Genomic DNA, 20962 nt, shown 5'->3' with positions numbered 1-20962 from the left:
CGCTCTTTGGGCTGTTTGCTGCCATCAAGAGCTACCCTAGTACATGACGAGGTATTGGGTCCCTTCTCCCAGCAGTCAGCACTGGTACTTACTGGGTAGGCTCCACAGCAGCCGGTGCTGTACCCCGTATCAGTTGTTAGACAAACATTTGCAGCTGGAATATGTGGCATGCTCCTCCGATTTGCCCCTTCCCTACCTCATATGGCTAAACATTTGAAACACTGAAACGTGTTCTTTTTATTGCTGTTAACATTCAAAAATCTTGTTTTAGTCTGGTCAGCAAGATACTTGGAAAAGGTCACCATTGCATTTTGTGAATAAAATAGGTCCTCATCCTTCCCCCTACCCGCCAAACTGTGTAGGATCCAGTCCTTTTCTCCCCACCCCCGATGTGTAGTCTGGCTTGATTCATTTTGCTGCCTGGTACTGAGAATACAGCAAACAACTGAGATGTGTGCTGTCTGCTCAAGGCCAGTTTGTTTATGCAGCCATGCAGCGTGGTACATTTTGGATGGAACATTGGGATAATGTATCAGAAGTTACTGAAAATGAAATTACACTGGTAGTGGTTTGTTTTTGATACCTGGTTTGGGAAAGCGTATACTCAAATACTCTAAAATACAGAACTGTTAGAGAAAAATGTGTGTGAGGCAGTCATGCTGCATTTATTGCTTAAGTGTATTATTTAGTTTTGTTCAGACTAGAAAGTAAACAAAGGTTGTACCTGCAAAAGAATTCAAACAGCTGTCTTGGTGTCCCAGAGAGTGAGCATACAAACATGGGTGAGCAGTTTGCAGGATCAGAACTTCAGCCTGCTCTGGGTGGTAAACCCTCAGGAGAGGAAAGAGAAACTCTACTATTTTAAATGCAACTCTACTTATCTTAATATTTCTTATTATTAGATTGTGTTGGTGGTCAGACTCTAAGCATGTGATTAAACTGTTAAAAAATCAAGATATTTAAGGATTATATACTGTATTAAATCCTCTTAACACGCAGTGCACTCTGTTGTCCTGTGAATAGTATAATGTCATGACTGACATGACTGGTAATTTTCCTTTTCTTTTCCAGTACAAGGATGCATTTATGAAGGCAAACCCAGGGTACAAGTGGTGCCCCACAACAAACAAACCTGTGAAAAGCCAGACATCCACTGTTACAAACAGGAAAAAGCTGTGGGCCTTCGCATCAGAGACTGCAAAAGATTTACCGAGCCCAAGAAGTGTGACAAAAAGTGAAGAAATGCCACAGCTTAACTTCGGGATGGCAGGTGAGATTTCCATCCGTGTTACTCAGACAGAGTATCCTTGTTTTGTTTGAGGATGCAGTGTTGAAATTGAACTGCGATAGCAGTTTACTGCACGTGGTACTGTAGTACAAATGCCTTTCATGTCCCAAATTAAGTTGCCAAGACTCCAGTTAAACCTCTGCATAACAGCTTGCTAAAATTTTCCTTAGTGCATGATTGCTTTCAAGAGTCAAGTCCAGATATGTGGCATCATAACCCATACCCCATTTGGGGTCCACATTTGATTGATTTTTAATTCCAGCTTATCTGCTGTTAGAGATTTTCATTTTCTAGTCAAAAAGGAAAATGCTGATTGTGTGCATTCTTTTTCACGGAGCATTGTACTAGGTTTAGTAATTCGCTGTTTACAGAAGTAATTTATGGATGTATGTGAAGTTGGAGGTGTTAACATTCTTGTGGATGAATGTACTGCTGGAGCTAACTTTTTGTATTTAAATCAAAAGAAGCATAAGATAATTTCACGTGAAATATGCTCCTTTGCCCATTATACCTTGGAGGAGTGGATTCTAACCGTTTAGACGTTAAATCCCCAAATAAGTGTAGGTGGAGTGCTTGAAATGGTGAAGAGCAGATAATCTCTCACTGATATCCACAAATAGCAGAACTGTTGCAATCATGACCTTGAAATACAGAGACAATAATGTTAAATACTAGCAGCTTAAGAACCTAACAGTCAAGGTAGAAAATAATTTTTCCTCCACCATCCTTTTTTCTTGTTTTTTTAATCTTCTGTGGTTTAAAGTTTCTAATTTTGTAAATACCCATGTATGTTAAACTTTGTCGTATCCTACCTAGTTTATAACAAGTGTGTGGCAGATACAACTTTCCTCCGTAGGGAGGTAATGAGCTGGAGAGTGGAAAATGGTTTTATGGAACAAATGTACAAGGATAAAAAGGCATGTATACTTTTTTGCTAGTATAGTGGTATGAAAATTCCTGTAATGGAATTCTTTCTGGCTATGAAGGAACTGTGAAATGTGATCAAAAGGAAGTTTTTTTGGTGCTACATAGTTGTGATATATGGGAGACCAATTGTAAAAATCACAAGCCCCTTCATCCTGTTCTGCGTTTGCTATCAGAGGAGTAACTTCTATGCTCCTTAAAGGTTTATTGACTTAAAGAACAAGTAATAGGTCTTGGTCTACCTGTCTGCCACCCCCCCCTACTCCTGCTGGAGTGTCCAAATGCGGAGTTTCCAAGTACAGAGAGTTCTTGAATCAGCACCTGTCAGAGCAGAGGACAGACAACTTAAGAATTAATTAGGAACCAATCAAATCCATTGTTCTATCTGTTGAGCCATTCATTTCTGAAGAAGGCCCTTTTGTGCTATATATGATTTAACTTATTTATGTCTTTTTTTACTGCTAGGGGTCTCACTCTAGTCCTCATGCCAGTGAAGGCTGGCTGCTGCTTGAGTGTTACGATAGTTCATAAAACAGCAGCTTCTGACAGAGATGTTAGCAGCATCCAAATCATAAGTCTGCCATGCCAAATGGATTGCTGTTTTGTCAGATGTAGGGTCATGCTGAATATCTTTTGTTGTGTACTTCTCTCCTTGATTTCATATGATAGTTCAATTCAACTCTGACTCTTCTATCCAGGACAACCTCTTAAAATCCAGGCTGTACATGAGCTGATGAACTAAAAGTTTCTGAGATGGTTCAGCTACAACTTTTACCTTTGAAACGCCACTGACTGTCTTGCATCCTCAAGGCAGATAGCTTCCTTAGGACAGGGACTATATGATTCCAGAGTCGTTCCAGGAAATCAGTTTTACTTGTTGGTAGTTGTTAATCCTGTCTTAATTGCTTTTTACATACTACATTTCATTTTGGAATTTCATGTCATTACATTGGAAAGTGTAACATATGGTGAAAAACTTCCTTGTTTCTTTTTTTAAAGTCCCACACAGGCCATATCTCATGTTTATTTTTGGCATTCCAGCAATAACCACCCCAATTTTAGGTTTCTCATGTTGACCTGTCATTGTGTCAGGAACCTGAGGTGTAGCACCTGCACTGGACCTGCAGACCCACTCGTGGTGTCCTTGCTCATCCAGCCTGGAAGCTGCAATTGAGCCTGTTTTTCTCGTGATACGGCTCAACTCAGATCTGTTGTAGGGTGCAGGGCAAAGACAGCTGCTGTTCGCAGGTGAGCGTGGCCACTGCAACATCTGCCCTCACAACAGCAGAGCTGAGCATCAAACAGCTTTGCTATACAAATGGCCAAGATTCCCACTACTTTCACATTTCTACATCAGAGGAAAACCATCTGAGCCAAAAAGCTTTTTAGTGGAGCAAAGGGTGGAAAAAAAGACACTTCCTAGAGTAGGCAATATCCTGACAGAGATGCAGGTTTTGGTTTTTAGAAAGAAGCTTACCTCTGCACCCAGTTAAGTTAGTTGAAACTGGTACCTTCTGGCCTTACTTCTGCCTAGTTCTTCCTCAGTTCAGTCTTTCCTCTGACTGAAAGATTGTAATGATGAACAAGCCAGGCTGCTGAGTTTCTAACCTGGCCAATACTAACAAAGTATGTCAATTGTTCTAAGTTTCATCAATCTTAAAAGCTGTTGAGAAAGTCACAAATTGCCTGGCATTGTGCAAGTCAAATGTGTGTGCTGTTTTCTCACTTTTGTTGATTTAACTGTAAATTGCTTTAAAATAATACTTAAAATTCTTAATTTTTCATACTAGTAAGTTCTTGGTGCCATAAGAGAAACACTGCTGTGCTGAGAAGGCAGTATAAACATATGGCAGTGTTTGTATACATATGTTTTGTCTTTCCTTAGATGAAGTTATCTTGTGATTTGAAACCTTAGTGGAAGGGGTTTTGATTTTATCATGATCAAATATCTAAGCACCAGACCTTCTGCTACAGCTGCAGAGTAAGTGTTCAGGTTGTTTAAGAACCAAATTAAACTTTCACTATCCACTTAGCTGTTATTTTTTTCTTTCCTCTTAATTTTTATTCTTAAATAAACAGTTTAAGTATTCGCTTTCTTGGGGAAAAAAACAGCCTTATCCTTGTGCTGTTATGACAAGCTACGTATTTGAAGGACAGAAAGCTCAGACCACCAAGAAGATACTTGGAAGAGAGGGAAGAATTTTAAAACCATAAGCTGGCTGTCCTCCAGTTGGCCAAAACTGAGGAGGAGGAAGCCCCACAGGTAGCTAACGGGAACCACAAGAGAGCAGCTGGGAGCCAACAGTGCAATATGGCATAAAAAAGGTGCTGTATCACAGTGTGTCAGGCAAAGAGTTTTCAGAAACTGCAGAGAAGAATTAATGCCATGGAGCAGAGCACAGCTCATCTGACATGGTTGCCGTGCTGGTCAGTCATGTACAGGAGACATGAGCTCCACCTGGAGTAACCAGGGAGGAGAGCTGTAGGGACTGCTGGGACTGTGGGAGATGGACATGTGCAATGACATCGGGAGATCTTGCTTTGCTTTGGCTAGGAAAGCAGCTGGAAGGAGGAGTAGAGAGACTCCTGCAAACACAGAAGAGGGAAATACCACAGTTATTTAATCTTAAAGATGCAGACACAAAAAAAAATGTGTACCGCCTAGCCCTGAGTAAATTTTAGCTGAAAAATGGAAGAAAGGTCTTAATGCTTGGAAGATTTAGGTTCTGCAACAGCCTTCCAATGGGAATAAAGAGAGGAGAAAGCAACCAGCCAAGCCCTTACTGTTTAATACGGAGCTCTGTAGGTTTGTGATGAGATTCTATGATCTCTGCCCATCTCTTCTTCCTCCAAATTAACTGCGTGCTCAGGCATTATCTTTCAAGATACGTGTTCACTTGTCACTTGTTAGTTGCTCTGATGTCCTCTTGTTTGAAGGACTGAACTGTTTCTGATCAAGTATTTTGATGGCAAAAAGTGCTGTGCTTCACTTCAGAATTGTGCTTGGGTACTTGCTGGCCCTTACCATTTTCTGTCTCCGTTTCTTCAGCCCCTTCTTGTTACTAGATCCTGCACTTTAATAGTGCCTTGTCTCTTTGTAGAAGCTTAATATCTTTGGTTTCCTTATTTATTTAAAAGTGAAAATTAAAAAAAAACCACCAACCTACCAAAAAACCACACAAATCTTCTACCAGTTTATTATGGCAAAGGAAAAAAATCATTCCAGTTGAACACTGAGTTTGAAGCCAGATGCTCATTCTTAAGGTAATGAGCCTCTCTTCTGTCCTTGAGATAGCGGGTGAGCCTGATTTATTCACATTGCTTTCCTCTGCTTCTGTTTACTGCTGTTTTAAGAGAATATTGAAAAAACTTATCCTGTGAATGTCAGTGTGAGATGCTGTCTGAGGGACAACTTCTCACAGCATCCGTGGTACTGAATTAAACAGTGCCAGTGAGCGTTCCTGTGAACTGGACCTGGATCATCTGTAGCACTAAATTGTTTGGAGACTTAGAGGTACAGGTTTGGCCCTTACCAGCTAAAAAGCTCAGCAAATTCCTCTGCACCACTCATGAGTGGGAATGGCCCAGAGCACTTCCCAGCGGACATTTTGGATGCAGCTATCTTGTATCCAGATTTTGCATAACAAAATGCAACCAAATGGACAAGAGGCAATCGTCCCAGTTGGCCTCCATTCCAGGGAATGGTCCCAGGCACATGTAATTTATTGTTGTAGACAGAGTTTTGGTGAAAAGAATTTGGAAAATGCGAGTATATGCTTAGTGAGAGATGGGGAAAGTTACTGATCTTTGATGTCTCATCATTACTGAAGTTGGTGCCTCTGCAATACAGCAAGGATAATGCTTTCCTTTCATAGTGTGGCTGTTGTGGGAGATATTTGGACTACGGACTGTCTTCCTGTCACTCTACGTGACACTGTTAAATCAGGCCCCTGCATTGCTTCCAAGGCACTCCCCCAAAATCAGACAATTAGTCTTCATAATGATGAAGAACAATCACTGTTCTGAGTGGAAAAGCCACTCTGTGAGTAATGCAGTGCCAGTGTTCAGTGCTTTCACTTCTTGTTGTCGTTTTCTGAGCTCCTGAGGCGCGGGAAGGCTGGAGGCAAGAAGCTGTCAGCATCAAATACTTGGAGAGAGAACATTTATATCTCCATTTTACTTTCTTCAATTATATATTGCATTGGCAGGGCAACAAGTAGGCAGGCAGCTTGCCTGGCCAGTGCCTGCACTGTTCTGGCACAGAGGCTCAAGCGCTTCATGCTTCAGAGCTGTCAGGCTGGCTCTTTTCACCACTAAATGCAGCTCTAAATTAAAGCTAAGTGAAAATAGAAATTTTGCTGCAGAGCTTGATCATGTCATTTTGTTCCATCCTTTCACTTGCTCAGTGGCTAAGGAAGGGAACGGCTCCCTCAGTGGGAGCATCCATTGAGTTGTAAACACGTGCAATATTAGAGCGTCTCTGTGTATATTTGTGTATGAGATCATTACAGTTGCTGTTTTAAAGATATCCATCTCTGTAGTACATAAAACCTTTGGCAGTAAAATTGTAAATCCACGCAATGGGGTGTTAAGCACACAAATCCAATTAAATCCTTCAAACAGCTTTGAAAGCCTCTCCCAGAGGGTACAGAAATGGTTATTTGTGATTCTCTTGAACTGCCTTTTATGGCAGCTTGCTTAGAGTGTCTGTGACAAGTAGTCTTCTGGGGGTTTAATGCTGCAAATGGTAGGGTCTTTAAACAAGCAAATGAATAAACTTAAGACTTGGTTTTACTCTTTTAACAGATCCTACACAAATGGGAGGCCTGAGTATGCTGCTTCTAGCAGGGGAGCATGCCCTGACTGCACAAGAGGTAAGGAACTCTCTTCTCTCCTCTACCATGAGCCCTCTCTTTAGAGAGCGCTGAAGAGGAATATTTGACCTGTGGGAAATGAAATGTAAGATACATCTTGGGTAAACCTCAGGTGAGACTGAAGTATGAGCCCTGTGATTTGAGTCCTGTATCCCAACTGTGACCACAGAGTTTTTGTATCGTTTCAATATTTAATTCTGCTGACTGAATATTTGATCAGACCAGGCAACTCTGCCCCATGAGAGGATATTGTCACAGGTCCAAGGGTTGAAGTGCAGTGAGGGTGTTTCAAAAACAGGTGGTTTGCAAGCTCTTTTGGGCAAAGATTTCATATGCTTGTGCAATGTCTCACACAACTGTGGCCTTGACACTAATAGCAAAATAAATACCTAATAGTTTTCATACAGTCAGTGTTGTTATATGTGCATTCTGAAACCATGCAACTGCTAACAGGTAATCAAAGTATTGCAGTCTATTCCTATCCACTAAGTCTTTATGCCTCAAAAGGAGTTTGTAGTTCAGTTGCCATCACAAACATTTTGTTTTTACGAAGGGAGTCTAGTAAATAAAAGTGTTCCTGCTTATCTCCAGTAGTGCAGAGACCTCTGATCTTTCTTTAGATTGTTATTTATGATCTGTTTTTAGGGCCAGCTTTGAAAATGGTTCAAAAGGTGGCTTTTATGTCAGGTGAAATAGGTAGTCACTGCCATAAATCTCTAGCCTGGAAAGTCTAGCTGTGGAATTGAGGAGGGTTGTAGGTATTTTTTTGTTTGTTTGGGTTTTGGGGGATTTTTTGTTGTTTTGGTTATTGAGAGGAAAAGCAATAGTTAACTGTCTATATGTGAGACCCCTAAATGAAAAATGTCTGGTGCATTTGAGATGGGTTGCTCCTGTACTGCCAAGACTGAACCAAGACTCCTCAATGCTTTGCACACCAGTTTGAGCAGTGGAACTCTTTGTACAGATGTGCACTAGGGCAAGGTTGGCAGGAAAGTGAAAAGAGATTTACTGGTTTGTGCTAAAATGAGAATGTCCTGTTGTTTTCAGACTTTGCATTTCTCAGCTTGGAGTTTAAAAACTGTTTTTACTATGCTGTTATGTTTAAATGAGAAGGAGGGTGCATTATAGTCACAGATGCTCAGTTCCACTAAGAAGGGTCTTTGCTATGCCCTTGTGAATTGAGCTTTCTTGGTTTTACATGAGAAGAGCCTGAAGTAGTATGATTTCAGATGGCAGTGAAGGAATAAAATCTACATGCGGATTTAGAGACAAATCGAAAAGGATGTTGTGTGATTGTTATAGTATATGAACGTTTCTCTAATAAGGATTTTCTTTTTTTGAGCAAAAGACACATTTCCCATGCACCATGCAGTATGGCTGGTGACTTAATATTTACTTAATGTATATGCTATACTATGCTGTGCTCTTTCAGGCTTGTAGTCTTCTTTTAAAACCCAGCCCTCCACATCAAAGAGGCAAGCTGTATAATCTGCTTTCTCCTACAATTTAGAGCAAAATAATTGTCATAAATACAGCCTAAACAGAACTAGTTGAGGAATTTGTTGGCTGCTGTTAGAATCATGATGGAGCAGAAATTAGCCTGTACTTACTAATGAGTTACCATATTTTAATTGTCTTAAGCTGTCTTAGGAGCAGGTAAGTGTTAGAGCACTTCCCTGGGGACCAAAACTGTACATCTCTGATTCTTTCAGAGGATCCCCTATGTAAAATAAATCCTCTAGAACAATCTGGATGCTTAGCATTCTCAGATGGACCCAAGTAGGTGAAGTTTGGTCCTCATAACTGTGTGTCAGCAGGAGTTGAGTCTCCAGCTGTGTGTCTGTGCACTGGGAAACTTCATCGGTTTCTTTGTGTGGCAGCCCTGGTGTATTCCATTTTCCTTGTGATTCAGTGTTTCAATGGTGATTAGATACAGGGCAGATGTTTCTTAGGTTTCTCTTTGCCCAGATGCAGTAAAGATCCTAAACCTGTTTAGACTTCGAAAACTGAACAGCACTTCTGGGTTCCCATCCTCAGATGTGTGGACAGAGGAGACGTAACATGTTCATCCTTGCATGCCCTATGAGACAACCTGATTCCATTTCCATGCTTATGCTTGGAAAGGGTTTCACACTCAAACCAGCATTTGGGTGGTTAACAGAACATGCTGGAAGGTGGTATGACAGGCTCAGTAAGAAGCTCAAGAATTCATTGTAGAATTGGTAGGCTGCATCATTTCTCTTCAGTGACAGGGGTTAGTTGTGTTGTGTTGGAGTTGGTATTGACATGGGGGAGAATTTGGTGTACTAAGGTGGCTGCTGAGATACTGTCAGTGAAGAGTTTTAGAATTTGTTTAACTGTGGAAAATGTAGGTATTGTTTTTATATGCATGTAAGCACGTAAATGTTGTATATCTAAAACCTATTTTAAAAAAAAGATGCAGTGTAATTTTTAAGAATTCTCTAGATGATGTCGTATAGTCTTCATTATCATTAAATCTTGTGTGTGTACATGTAAGATACACCTGCATATATATGGTTCTTAAACTGGGGGACCACCAGATGTAAGATTACCTGTCAACATGCAGTTTGACTGCTTCTGCAAATATACAGGTCTTAAATACTATTGGCATCTTAAAAATTGTTAATAGAAAGGAAGGTAGCAGTGACTACCCCTGCTCAGAACTTGGGAAAAGATGAGGAAGATGATACTTAGAGGTCTGCTAATCCCACATAAATGTATTCAACGCCCACTGTTTTTCTGTCAAGTGTATGTTAAAGGGACTGTTCAGGTCAAATGTTTAACCTTCAAGTTGTCAGAAGCCCAGATGTCTGGCAGCAAAGTGAACGGGTGCCAGTGCGAGGACAGGAAGAGGCAGAACAGCAGTATTTACAGAACTGCCTTGAGGCTTCAGTCACCATCTCTGTATGTCACAGGTTATGTTCCCATTTTTGTAATTTTTTTTTCAATAGACTAGAGAGTTTTTCTTAATATAATGGAGTTCAGTGTGGGTCCGTGATTGATTTTCAAGCAGTGGCTGAGTTACTAAGCAGATAGGCAGGAGAAGCTGCAGACCTTAACCAGCAGTAACCAAGGGACTTGGATATGCAGTGAATTACCACTTGCTCAAAAGAGTCCTTTCATCAGTTACGCAAGACTGTGGTGTGTATATGAGCATATTTAGTTGAACACCTGAGCAGAAACGGGTCTGCTGCAGCTGCTGTACTTGTGCTAGGCGAAGCCTGGTCCTCGCAGCAGGTTGATCAGAAGAAAGGCTGAAGCTGGGTGAGGAGCGCTCCTTGCTTGCCTGCTCGCCTCCCTTCCTGCTCATCTTCCTTGCTTGCCCATCGGGCCCTGTGCTTGCCCAGCGGACCCTTTTTTTGCCTTACAGCAGCACCTAGTGGCCTCTTGGTAGGTTACTGCCCAGAAATCCCAGAATTTGTAGTGTAGTCCAAAACTTGGCTCTTCTGCCAGTTTCCCCCCTTGCCGCTGCCCAGCACATCAGGATGACATTAAAGCTTGGCATCAGCCAGTGCATAAGGTGAGGCAGGGGCTGTCCCTCACCTTCATTTGGTGTGATCTGTTTTTAGAGCAGGTTATGGTAACCTGCAGTGAAAGGCAGGCTACGGAGGTGTTATCCTTTAATTTTCCTTCCCTTTGAGAACTGAAGGTTATCTTGAATGCAATGCTGGGTCTGTGCAGGGTGGTATTGCTTAGGATGTAAATCAGAAATTAAAATCCTCTCAGTGCAGCTGAGGGTAAGCTTGGAGGAAGAAAGAGAAGAAATGAGATGTTGAGGATGTTATTATGACAGCAGGAAATGAGACGTATGCAATGGCACTATCTGTGCATCCATTCCCTCCGGTAATTATTTTAACGCTTTGATCAGGTTCAGCCAGCAGAGGTTAGATGTCCTGGAAATAACACATTTCCCACAGCTCAGGAGTGTGAGAGGAGCAGCAGAGTAGAAGAAACAAGCTCAAATTAGTGCTTCTGTCAACCAAAGGCAACAGCATTACCCTTTTAAAGATAATGGATATTGATAGGAAAAGTATGGTTGTTTTACTACAGAATTAGCTGAGTTACTGAGCACCAGCAATCTGTCCTTTACACACAAAACTGTAGGAAACTGGGCTTCACGCCTTCCATGGCTTGTGGCTCCTGTACCACAAGGTGAACAAGCTGTACCCCAGCCCCAGCACATGGCTTCTGAGGCAATGAGAAGGCTCGTTCTCTCTCTCTGTGCCTAGCAGAACCCAAATTTGGTTGTTCCTGGGAGAATCCCACCGGTGAAGAGTGGCCTAAAATAACCAAATGAGCACTCAGATATGCAACCAGCATCCTCACACTTCCCACCAGTGCAGAGACTCAGACCTTCAGAGACAGGCGGATCAACAGTGGTCTGCATCTCTGGTACAATCCACACTACTGCTGAGGCACAGATTTCTTAAACATATCGTACAGAAACATGAGAAAAGCAGTAGTAAACATTACATCAGTGAAAACTTAAACCATTGAAAAAGCAAAGACATGCATTAAAAATACATTCTTTCGCATTCTGTACTCCCACAGTACACTGATAAAACATCCGGTGTGGTGTTTAATAAATACAATGGAAGCATAGATCATGGAAGGCACTGTTACTGCTTGTGTTTGATGACGGAGTTCGACTGTGTATGTAAGGAAATCCTCATGTGATGTAGTTCCCCGTGGCCTGTGGGCTGCTGGACTTGGAGCTAGTGTTTTCAGGGTCGTATGAGCAGCAGATTCCTGAAACAAAGCGCCACTGGTGCTGTTGCAGTGCATCAGCATCTCAGACAAGCAGCAGCAGGAGCACGAACTGCATGTGCTGCGGGCCTGCTGGTTCTGTGGTGCTTCATGCTCACCGGCAGCAGAGGCAGTGGCTGGCTTGAACCTCGGGTGTGCATTCGCTAATAAATGCTATTGATGTGCTTGTTTTGGTAATAAATAAGAAAAATACCCAGACATTTTAATTAAAATGTTTTAAATAACCTGAAATTTCATGGAAAATTAAAAGCTGTTAGGGAGGGGAAAAAAGTCAGTCCTGTTACTTACCTTCCTAAAATCCCTCAAAGCTTTCTTTTTGTTTCCTGTAAGCCATGTCACATACCTTATTCCATACCACCAGTACCTCATGCTTCTATAGGAGTTACACATGTAAATCTTTCACATTTGAGTGTGACATTTCACAAATGTATTGTATTTGATACAATTCCTTTACCGAACGATGCTTGATTAACACATTTCTGGCTAAGTTGAGAATTGTATGACTAAGCTCGGTGTTAATTCAAATAAGGCTTCTGGTTTTGAGCACTCATTTTTTTGTAAAGGCACCCCTAAATGAATGTTTAGGTGCTTTATTTGAGCAATTTTAGACTTGTGGTACCCTTAACTGCTTATTTTCATACTGTTAATGATGGGGGATTATTTTTCTAATGAATGTTTCTGTCCCTTAACAACCCTCAGTGTCTTCAGTCGTTTTAGCTTTGAATTAATTTTTATATTCCAAATAGTAGTACAAATTACAGCTGTGGTAGTGTTGATAGCATCACCAATACAAGGTAGTTGTGTGTGCAGGCCAGTATCATCAGTTTAGTGCTCTGTTGCATAAAACTCTTGCAAAGATCAGAATTACAAAAGAAAAAAAATCCTTGGTGTTTTTGTGGTCTTTCTTCTTGGGTGATTTTCAAATTCATCGAAAGGGGTGTTAAACTATGTTTTCACCTATAAATTTGGTTTAACCTGTCCAGGAGTGTGAAACATTAGATTGCCTGTCATCACTTAAATGCTGCTTCTTGTTACTGCTGCCTGGTGTTTTGTTCTGCTCACTGCTGTTCTTAGCTTCATAGGAGCACCTTTGAGGTCTTACTCTGCACGCTCCTTGTTTCAGGTTTCCTCGAGTACGTGTCAGTCTGATGCAACTAATTCTACGGAAACCTGTCAGAAGTCGTCATTGTTTCAATTTGCAGAGGTGAGATTCTTTAAAAAGGGTTGTCTTCCCCAGTGTTTCCTTTTAAGAGGCATCTGATGCTCATCTGAAAGATAAATCAAAAATCTTTAAAATACATGCTTTTATTTGTTCCTTTTTTTGGTTTTATGGTAATGGTTCATTTATCAGATAGGTCAGATTTGAAGTGCAGGAGAGTGTGTTTAGGAACATGGTGGAAACCCTAGCGCAGTAACGGAGCTCTGGTTTAAGCAGGAATTTTGAGATGTGTCGTTCCTGCACTTAGTTTTGAGCTAGAGTCTTAGTAATAAAAGTTTTAATATGTATATTTGGATGTTACATTACTTCCTTTATCTATTGTGAGTGCATTAATCACTGACTCCAAAAATAACTGTAGTTCTGGAATTTGAAAAATTTCTTCTATAGCAATCAAATAGCTCTATGTAACTATGCTTTAGTTTTGCAACGTACAACATTTTTGTTAATGTATTTCCAGTTATTGCTAGAAGTGTAACTGTGGTCATTTGTGGGGTTTTGGGATTTTTTGGTGGGTTTTTTTTGTTTTGTTTGTTGTTTTTTTAAGTGTACACTATTTAATCCAAGTTTTAATGGATTTCATTGGCATAAGTAACATGACAAGAATGAGATTGCAAAGAATCCTGGTCCTCTGCAAGCATTAGTTGCTTTTTTATATCTTTCCAACTTTTGAAATTGTCATAATCAAGTGACATATAATTATTTAGCTGTGTAAATACTGATTGTGCAGGTTGCTGGGTGGTGTTTGAGTAAGTGAAAGAAACATCATAGCAGGGGCTTCTTTCTATTGCTTGTTTTCACACCAGCTGTGAATCTGACTGCTGTGTCTTCAATACTCATTGCTCTGTGCACCTTCATACTTACAGAGCAGACACATTGCAGTCCTAGCACACAGAAAATGTGTTTTTTGTTTTGTTTTTTTGCAAGGCCTTGCATTCCAGCTTAAGTAGTATTAGGCAGGAATTGTGTTGTGTGCTGCAAGATGCGCTCTTGCTGAGGGCTTGTGACTGCTGGCTTTTCCTCACGCATCAAAAAACCTCAGTGGGTGCCAGGAAGCAAGCTCATCTCCACCACTAAAACATGCAGTTTGGAAGCTGCTCGCTGATGATTAGAAATACATATTAGCTAGTCTTAGTTTTCAGGGATGTTAAACAGCCTGTAGTGAGGCTGCACCTAACCAGGGCATGGTAGGTATGTGTGTCAATGGCAAAATAATTGGTAGTTGTACCAAGGTCTGACATTAATCAGAGGTGTCATTTGCAACAAAAATAACTGACTTGTATGAGTTAAAGAGTGTAAGATGCAGTTCCCTTGGTGTCTGAGATGATCTGATATCTCTTCTTAAAGTACCTGCACATGTTGTGTCCCTGTCTGCACTTAGCTCCTGTGCTGGGTAGCAATTGGTGCTCTGTCAGCACCATTCTGCAGTCCCGGGTCTTTCACTGAACTGTGAAATACAATATAGTGTTAAGTTTTTGCTGCTGACCCTCTTTTGACATACCAGCAGGCAAATAAAAGCCCCTCAGAAAAGGCTTAGCCTGTTCTATTGACCCTAGAAAAAATTTTCCTTGTGAAAAATAATTCAAGATCACCACTTCTTAGATCACCTATTCCCATGTCTCCTGGAAAGCAGATACTGGTCTTTGTACAGGTGTGCTGGGACTCATTTCCATGCTCTTAGGTACCAGGAGTCTTTCTGTATGATGGATCAGAAATTTAGCACGTGTGAGTTTGACATGGAAACTGAAGAGTTAGGTAATACAAGAATAATTGTTTTCCTGACAGATCTCTTCAAGCACATCACAGCCTGGAGTCCCGGGAGCTGTAAAGCAAACTGAGGAGTCTGCGTTATTTCAGTTTGCCGAGGTATAATGGCTGAAGCGTGGTGGGGGAGGATGAGAGGAAGCAGTAGGAGTTGTCACTGAATGGCTAAGCACCCTGTCTCGTGAGGGTTTCCCATCAGTAGATGTTTATCTTTCTGACAGTATTGTGTTAAGAAAATCATAGGGGGAATAACCAGTGTTTTGAAGAAATGTTGCTAGTTCTATTAGCTGTAGTATGCACGAAAGATACTGGGCTTGTGAACATTACCTGGCCTTTCATACCAAAGGACTGCTCCTGATGTTTTTATGCCAAATAGGGGAAATATAAACCCAAAACCAAACCAAAACCCACAAATAAAAGACATTCTGAATTGACACTATGCACTGCCTATGGAAGAGGCTGCAGCAGTGCAAAATGGCAACTGCCCTAGAGGCAGGAATCCTTTGGAAAATAAATTTGCAGGTCAAAGGAAGCTTATCACAACAGCTGCCGGGATATGTAACAGCATTGTTAGGTGATGACTTATAAAGCCTGTAAATTACTCGTCAGTGTGTAAGCTATCCTTCCTCCTCCATGTATTGAAGATCTGGAGTTCTGAAAGATTGATTTCAAGAATTTTTTCTGCTGTGTGTTTAATGTGCCTCTATGAATTGACTTTCCACACACATACTCTTCTTGCCCATTTGGGGGAGCCTGGTACTGCTTGCAGGATCAGTTACATTAGAGTTATCTTCAGTATGTGTCTGAAAAGACTGGGATTAGAGCTGGTGCTATCGTAGAAGAGCATAACGGGATGAAAAGACTCTGTTATTCAATGTGTTTACAGAGGCCTGACTACATACAACACACTTTCTGCTAATGTTTAGCTAATTATGTACTGTGTGTTTTTAGCTTGACTAGAATGCGCTTTGATGTCTGTCTTAGGAGGTCCAATTAAGAAAAAATAATTTACTGATTCAGATGTCATGAAATACCTGACTACAACACAGCCCTATTAAAGTTACAATAGAGTTAATATCTATAATCATAAAGATATTCTCATATGTGCCACCTTTTTTAAAGTCACAAGTTAATTTGGAAAGTTCTTTTGAGAAAATTAGTGGAATCGAGCAGGATGAAGCCATGTGCTGAAGCCAGTCTTTTAAACCATGTAAAAGATAAGCTGGAAAACATTTCTTATGATTTTATTTTTTTCCAAAATGTTGTACGAGTGAATCTGCTAACTTAGTTACAGAAATCTTAGCCATCTTACATTTTAATTAAACAGCAATTTTAGATATCTGCAGAGTTGAACAGGGTATGAGTTGGCTTTAGTACAGCATTTCCAAATGGTCATGTAAAATGTGACATAGCCATACTTTTCAAAATTTCACAGAACCTAAATTGAACAACCAACAAAATAAGAAACGTTAAAATTGTCATATGGATGGGACAGTGCATTGAGTTGCATACCACTACACTGAGCCAGCTCATTTAGCACATTGGAGTGCATGTATGAATCATTATGTTAGGTAGAAGAGGTGCTTAGACAGTTAATTAGAAACTGGAGAGGACAGTTTTAAAGTCAGGGTTAATCCCTCTTTCTTGTGAAAATGTTAAAATGTGTGTGCAGTCTGGAGAGGGTTGTGTTGTTGTTGTTGTTTTTGTTTTTTCAGTGTCTGGAAATAAGGGACAGAAATCTGGAAAAGCAGAAACCAAATCAAACCAAAAAAAACCCCAAAACTTGTTGGCCATGGTTATTCCTCCTGTGTTACACTGTTGTGAAACCTTAGTGACGGTGACTGACATACAGTTTATCTACAGCAATAGAAAAATGGCGCTTTTTGTAAGATTACACCTTAATTTCATTTAGGTTGTTCCAGGGGCAAGTATTGAGTATACTACAGAACCTATTTAAGCTTTCTCCCCCTGCTATTAAAGCTGCTTGTGCTCTTTCAAATATAAGGCCTTTCATTTGCACAGGGTGTCTTTGCCAAGTTTGGCAAAAATCCTGTTATTTACTGTGCCACCTCTTACTGGGTCCTGTCTAGACCCAGTACGCCTTACTACATTTAGGAAGCTAAATTATGGTAAGCAATTTGTAGTAGGCTGCTGTCGGCAAGGTACAGTGCTACAAAAGAAAATAGAGAGAAGGGAGTTATTTAGCCAGTAGCCAAGCAGACCTGTGAAGAAATGTGAAGTGTGCTGTGGTCTGATGTGCCTGGAGACTTTTGGCAGCCGTCCCAGCTCAGTTTTGGTTCTGGCTGGGTGTTCTTCATATGTTCCCTTTCTCTTTGCCGCCTTTGCAGCAGGGTGAGTAAGAGTGCCTCTTTGTGAAGACAGTGATCCCATTGAGTGGACTTGTCATTTAAAATGGACACCTTTACCCCAGCAGTACAAGTCCCCTGTCACTCAGAAACAGCTCGTTATATGCAGATGTAGCATGGGATTATTTCGTCCGTACAGCCTGGGTTACCCTTTCATCTGGTTGTCTGTGCCAAGTGCTATAGTCTTCAATTAGAGCCATTGAGGATATGGCTAATGAGGCCTGCCCAGTGCCTTGCCACAACAGATAATTAAAAACCTGGGATTAAGACTTCCTTGGGTCCTGCGAGTGTGCAGGCAGTCGCCTTGGAGCTCTTTGAAGATGATGTGCCGTCCTCATGGGAGTTTTTTGAAATCTGGAGTGTTGCCACGTTGTGCTCTTGGCTTTCTCATTCTGCTCTGATCTTAGAAATCCTTAACACTACTTTTGTCCTTTTCCTCTGTACCTTTATGGAAAGCCATGATATAGGCTAGTGGTTTTTGAGCAGTGGGCTGTGTTCCTTAGCGCGGTGGCTGTTTGCAAGCTGTCTGCTCACATGGGCCGGTTGCTGTCATCCTGCGTGCCATGTGAGGGAAGCAGAGCAGATGGGACCCCTTGCTCTCTGGGTCTTCCTGGATGTGTGTTTGGCAAATGCGAACAGATGGTGATGACTGCTCGGTAGAGAAGAAACACAAGTACTTCTTAGGTTTACTTTCCTAAACTCTCATCCGTTATTAAACAAAGAAACTGCTTCTTGAGAGTGGAAGCAATAAAATTGCTAGTTTAGCCATCTTAAAAACACAATGAAGCCAAAACACACAAACTCTTCACTTTCAACTGTTTTCTTCTGAAGTTTTTCTGTAGGTGATTCACTTAAAAAAAAAAAAAACAATTGTATGCAGCATGCAGCAAGGTGGCATTTTCTTTGCTGGTCCAGCAGGTTACTATCATTTAAGAAAAATGCATGCTTGAGGATGATTTTTTCCCTGCTGCATTCTCACTTGCTTACTTTGAGCAGGCTTGTCGGCAACTCTTTCTGTTTATTTCTGTGCTGAGCTGAAGATTTGGATCCAGAACTTTTGGTCAAAATGCCTTGAAATTGAGAGTGTGAGACCTAGTCAGTATCTTCTCTTTCACCTTTCCCTTAGGTAAAGCTGTTATCTTCCCAGGTAAAGCCATTACATAAAATAGATTAATATATTTGCTGTTTACCTGTATTCTGAAATTATCAAATTATGTGTTGAAATGAAATGCCTATTCTAGGAGGGAAATAAAGTGGTACTATGACACATGCTTATTACACGAACTAGAATATAACATAGTAGCTAAAATGAGCTGCATTGTCATAGAAGATAATAACTTGATCCTAATGATCCCCAAGTTAAACCTCTACATAAGAAGGGGCTATTTATGGTTGTAGTACTGCAGGATCTGATTATTCTAATTAAAACAGGAAGATGGTGTTAAGACAGGGAATGAGATCTGTACTCTCACTGAGATCTGACTGATCAGTTGTCCTTTTACCTCTGATGTTTGGCCAGCAACTTTGGCAGAATGGGTTCTAAGTTTGTCTCTTGCAGTTTTTCTTGATTACGAAGAGATTTTTTTTTTTCTGCAGCAAAATGTTGCCTTGCTCTCTTTCTATTGGTACTACAAGGATGCTGCTTGTGTTTCGTTAAGAGCACTCGTTCTAGTGTCAAAATTAAATTCTTTATTCCTTCCTCACACTGTGCAACAGGAGACAAGATAGGCCTGCGTGCTCAGGTTATACTTCAATGTGTGGGTGGTTTTTTTGTCCCTTTTCTGCTATTCATATTGCACTGAAAAAAAATCATTAAGAGCCGAGAATTTAGTGTGTTAGAAAGATAAAAAGTTGAGGCCCTCTTCCTGTAAAGTGCAGTGTACAAGATCATTGGCTCCAGTGAGGTCCTGAGCAGTTTCACTGAACTGTCGCAAAGCAAAACTAGAATTTTGAACTATTTTAGTTTAATATTAAAAATTATTAATTCACATTCAAGCATTACCATATTTTAAGTAGCTTGCAGTAAAATGGCTGATCTGGATTCTGGGAGGCAGGGGGGTTGCAATGAATCTTCCTGACAATTGAAAAGTAAACTCTTCAAATAATCTAGTTCAAAAGAAAAACATTAAATATAAAGAGGAAGTCTAAACTGAAAATTTCTGCATCTGAAGGATCACGGTCACAAGCATGATTTCTGTGATGAGGCAAATCCCATGCGAATGCTGGTGGTCTTGTCCCTCATCTTAGGGCTTTTCAAGACTTCCAGGTCAAATACTACTATGTAATGCCATGCCAAAAAATGATCAAATATGAGAGATAATGTTTAATTCTTGTGTTGGTGAACTCATTATGCTGCACTTGGAAGCAGGTCAGAAAAAATTTGGCTGCAAAAGTAATTCCCTGAAGTACAGTGGCCGTTACTTCCTCAGCACTGGTGCTGGCATACCAGCATCTCTTTAGAAGGCTAGATTTGATCTCCAGATATAAGGTCTGATTTCTTCTCTCTAAGTAAATAAAGTGAAACAAGCAGTGCCTGTGGGGGCACCTCTTCTGTATGTAACGAAATGGGAAATACTGCTCAGGCTTTCCAGAAAAATTTTGACCACCACAGTTCATGTTTTTAAGCAACAGGTTTTGTTCGCTTAGTTACATAAAACACACTTGAAACACATGGCATGATAGAATATTAGCTGTAAACATCACAAACATAGAAGAGAATCCACGAGTCTAATCTAAGGAAGAAATTCTGTATTAGTTTGTATTCTGCTGACTTCTAAATGCCTGTTATGTGTTTCTTGGATGGGATTGCCTATCTGAAGTTAAACCTTCTTGAAAAGTAACTGATTTAACTAACTCCTTAATTTTTTCATTCTTTTTCTTTCTTCCTTCCTGTTTTTCCTGTGTGCCACTGAAATATTTTCTCCTCTCTTCATTTAAAACCTAGATCTCATCAAATACTTCCCAGTTGTCAAGTCCTGAGCCAGTAAAGCACTGTGGGAAGTCGGCACTCTTCCAGTTGGCAGAGGTAAAGTTATACCCATTGGCGTCACAACAGGGAGAAGTGTGTAACTTTTCCTCAAAAGAGTGTGAATTGTGTAAGGTTTGCTCTTGTATCAAATTTGTATTTCCAGAAGCATAAATTAGTAAATAATGGAGTAGCAAGACAATTAGGCTATGACAGTGGCCCCAGGGACCTTGCTTTTCTTTGTACGCTTGTTAATGTGCATAGTTTCTTGGAGACTGCATGTAAAAAGTTATACTTCTTTTTTAGAAAAGTTAGCCTTATAACTGTAACAAGAACAAAAACTGTGTTCAGGACAACAGCAAGGACAAGAGACAACAGCATTCTTAATGAGGAGCTGGATGCCAGCATTCAAAAAGTAAACTTTCGGTTATAAGGACTGGAAGGTGCGTTGCTGACTTGGAGACCAACAATAAGGAGAGAGAAGTAGGCTTTGAGATCATCAGGAATCTGTATGGAGAGTTGGAAGTTGAATCAATGCATTAAGTTTGGAAATTGTCAGCAGTAATCAAGAACACTGGGTCAGGTTTCCCAGCAGTCCTAGACATTCTCTGTGAGTCTTAAATATAACCTTGTAGAGGTCTCCTCTTTGATATGGATGAATCACTCAAAAACCTTTTGAGGCTTGATGTGCAAATACTGTTCTTGATGATTAAAAGATGAAGATACATGCCCTATTCTGAGTAGATAAGGGAGGATCCCAGCACGTTACTTGTACAC

The 20962-nt window shown here is 40.6% G+C and overlaps 1 protein-coding gene across 1 annotated transcript in view; it reads left to right on the top strand.

Moving 5' to 3' along the window:
• The window catches only part of LOC104544182 (HMG box transcription factor BBX-like), a gene marked incomplete at its 3' end in the record, with an annotated part of 126335 nt that overhangs the window by 86710 nt on the left and 18663 nt on the right, over positions 1-20962 (top strand). The window contains exons 4-7 of the mRNA XM_010188979.1: positions 1072-1270; positions 7019-7086; positions 12998-13078; positions 20165-20245. Of these exons, the coding sequence (XP_010187281.1) occupies positions 1072-1270; positions 7019-7086; positions 12998-13078; positions 20165-20245 (429 nt within the window). The remainder of the gene's footprint in view (positions 1-1071; positions 1271-7018; positions 7087-12997; positions 13079-20164; positions 20246-20962) is intronic.

The sequence above is a fragment of the Mesitornis unicolor genome, unplaced genomic scaffold (assembly GCF_000695765.1).
Source record: "Mesitornis unicolor isolate BGI_N332 unplaced genomic scaffold, ASM69576v1 scaffold22927, whole genome shotgun sequence".
Lineage (NCBI taxonomy): Eukaryota > Metazoa > Chordata > Aves > Mesitornithiformes > Mesitornithidae > Mesitornis > Mesitornis unicolor.
The sequence above is the reverse complement of the archived record's forward strand: the minus strand, read 5'-3'. Positions and strand labels throughout refer to the sequence as shown.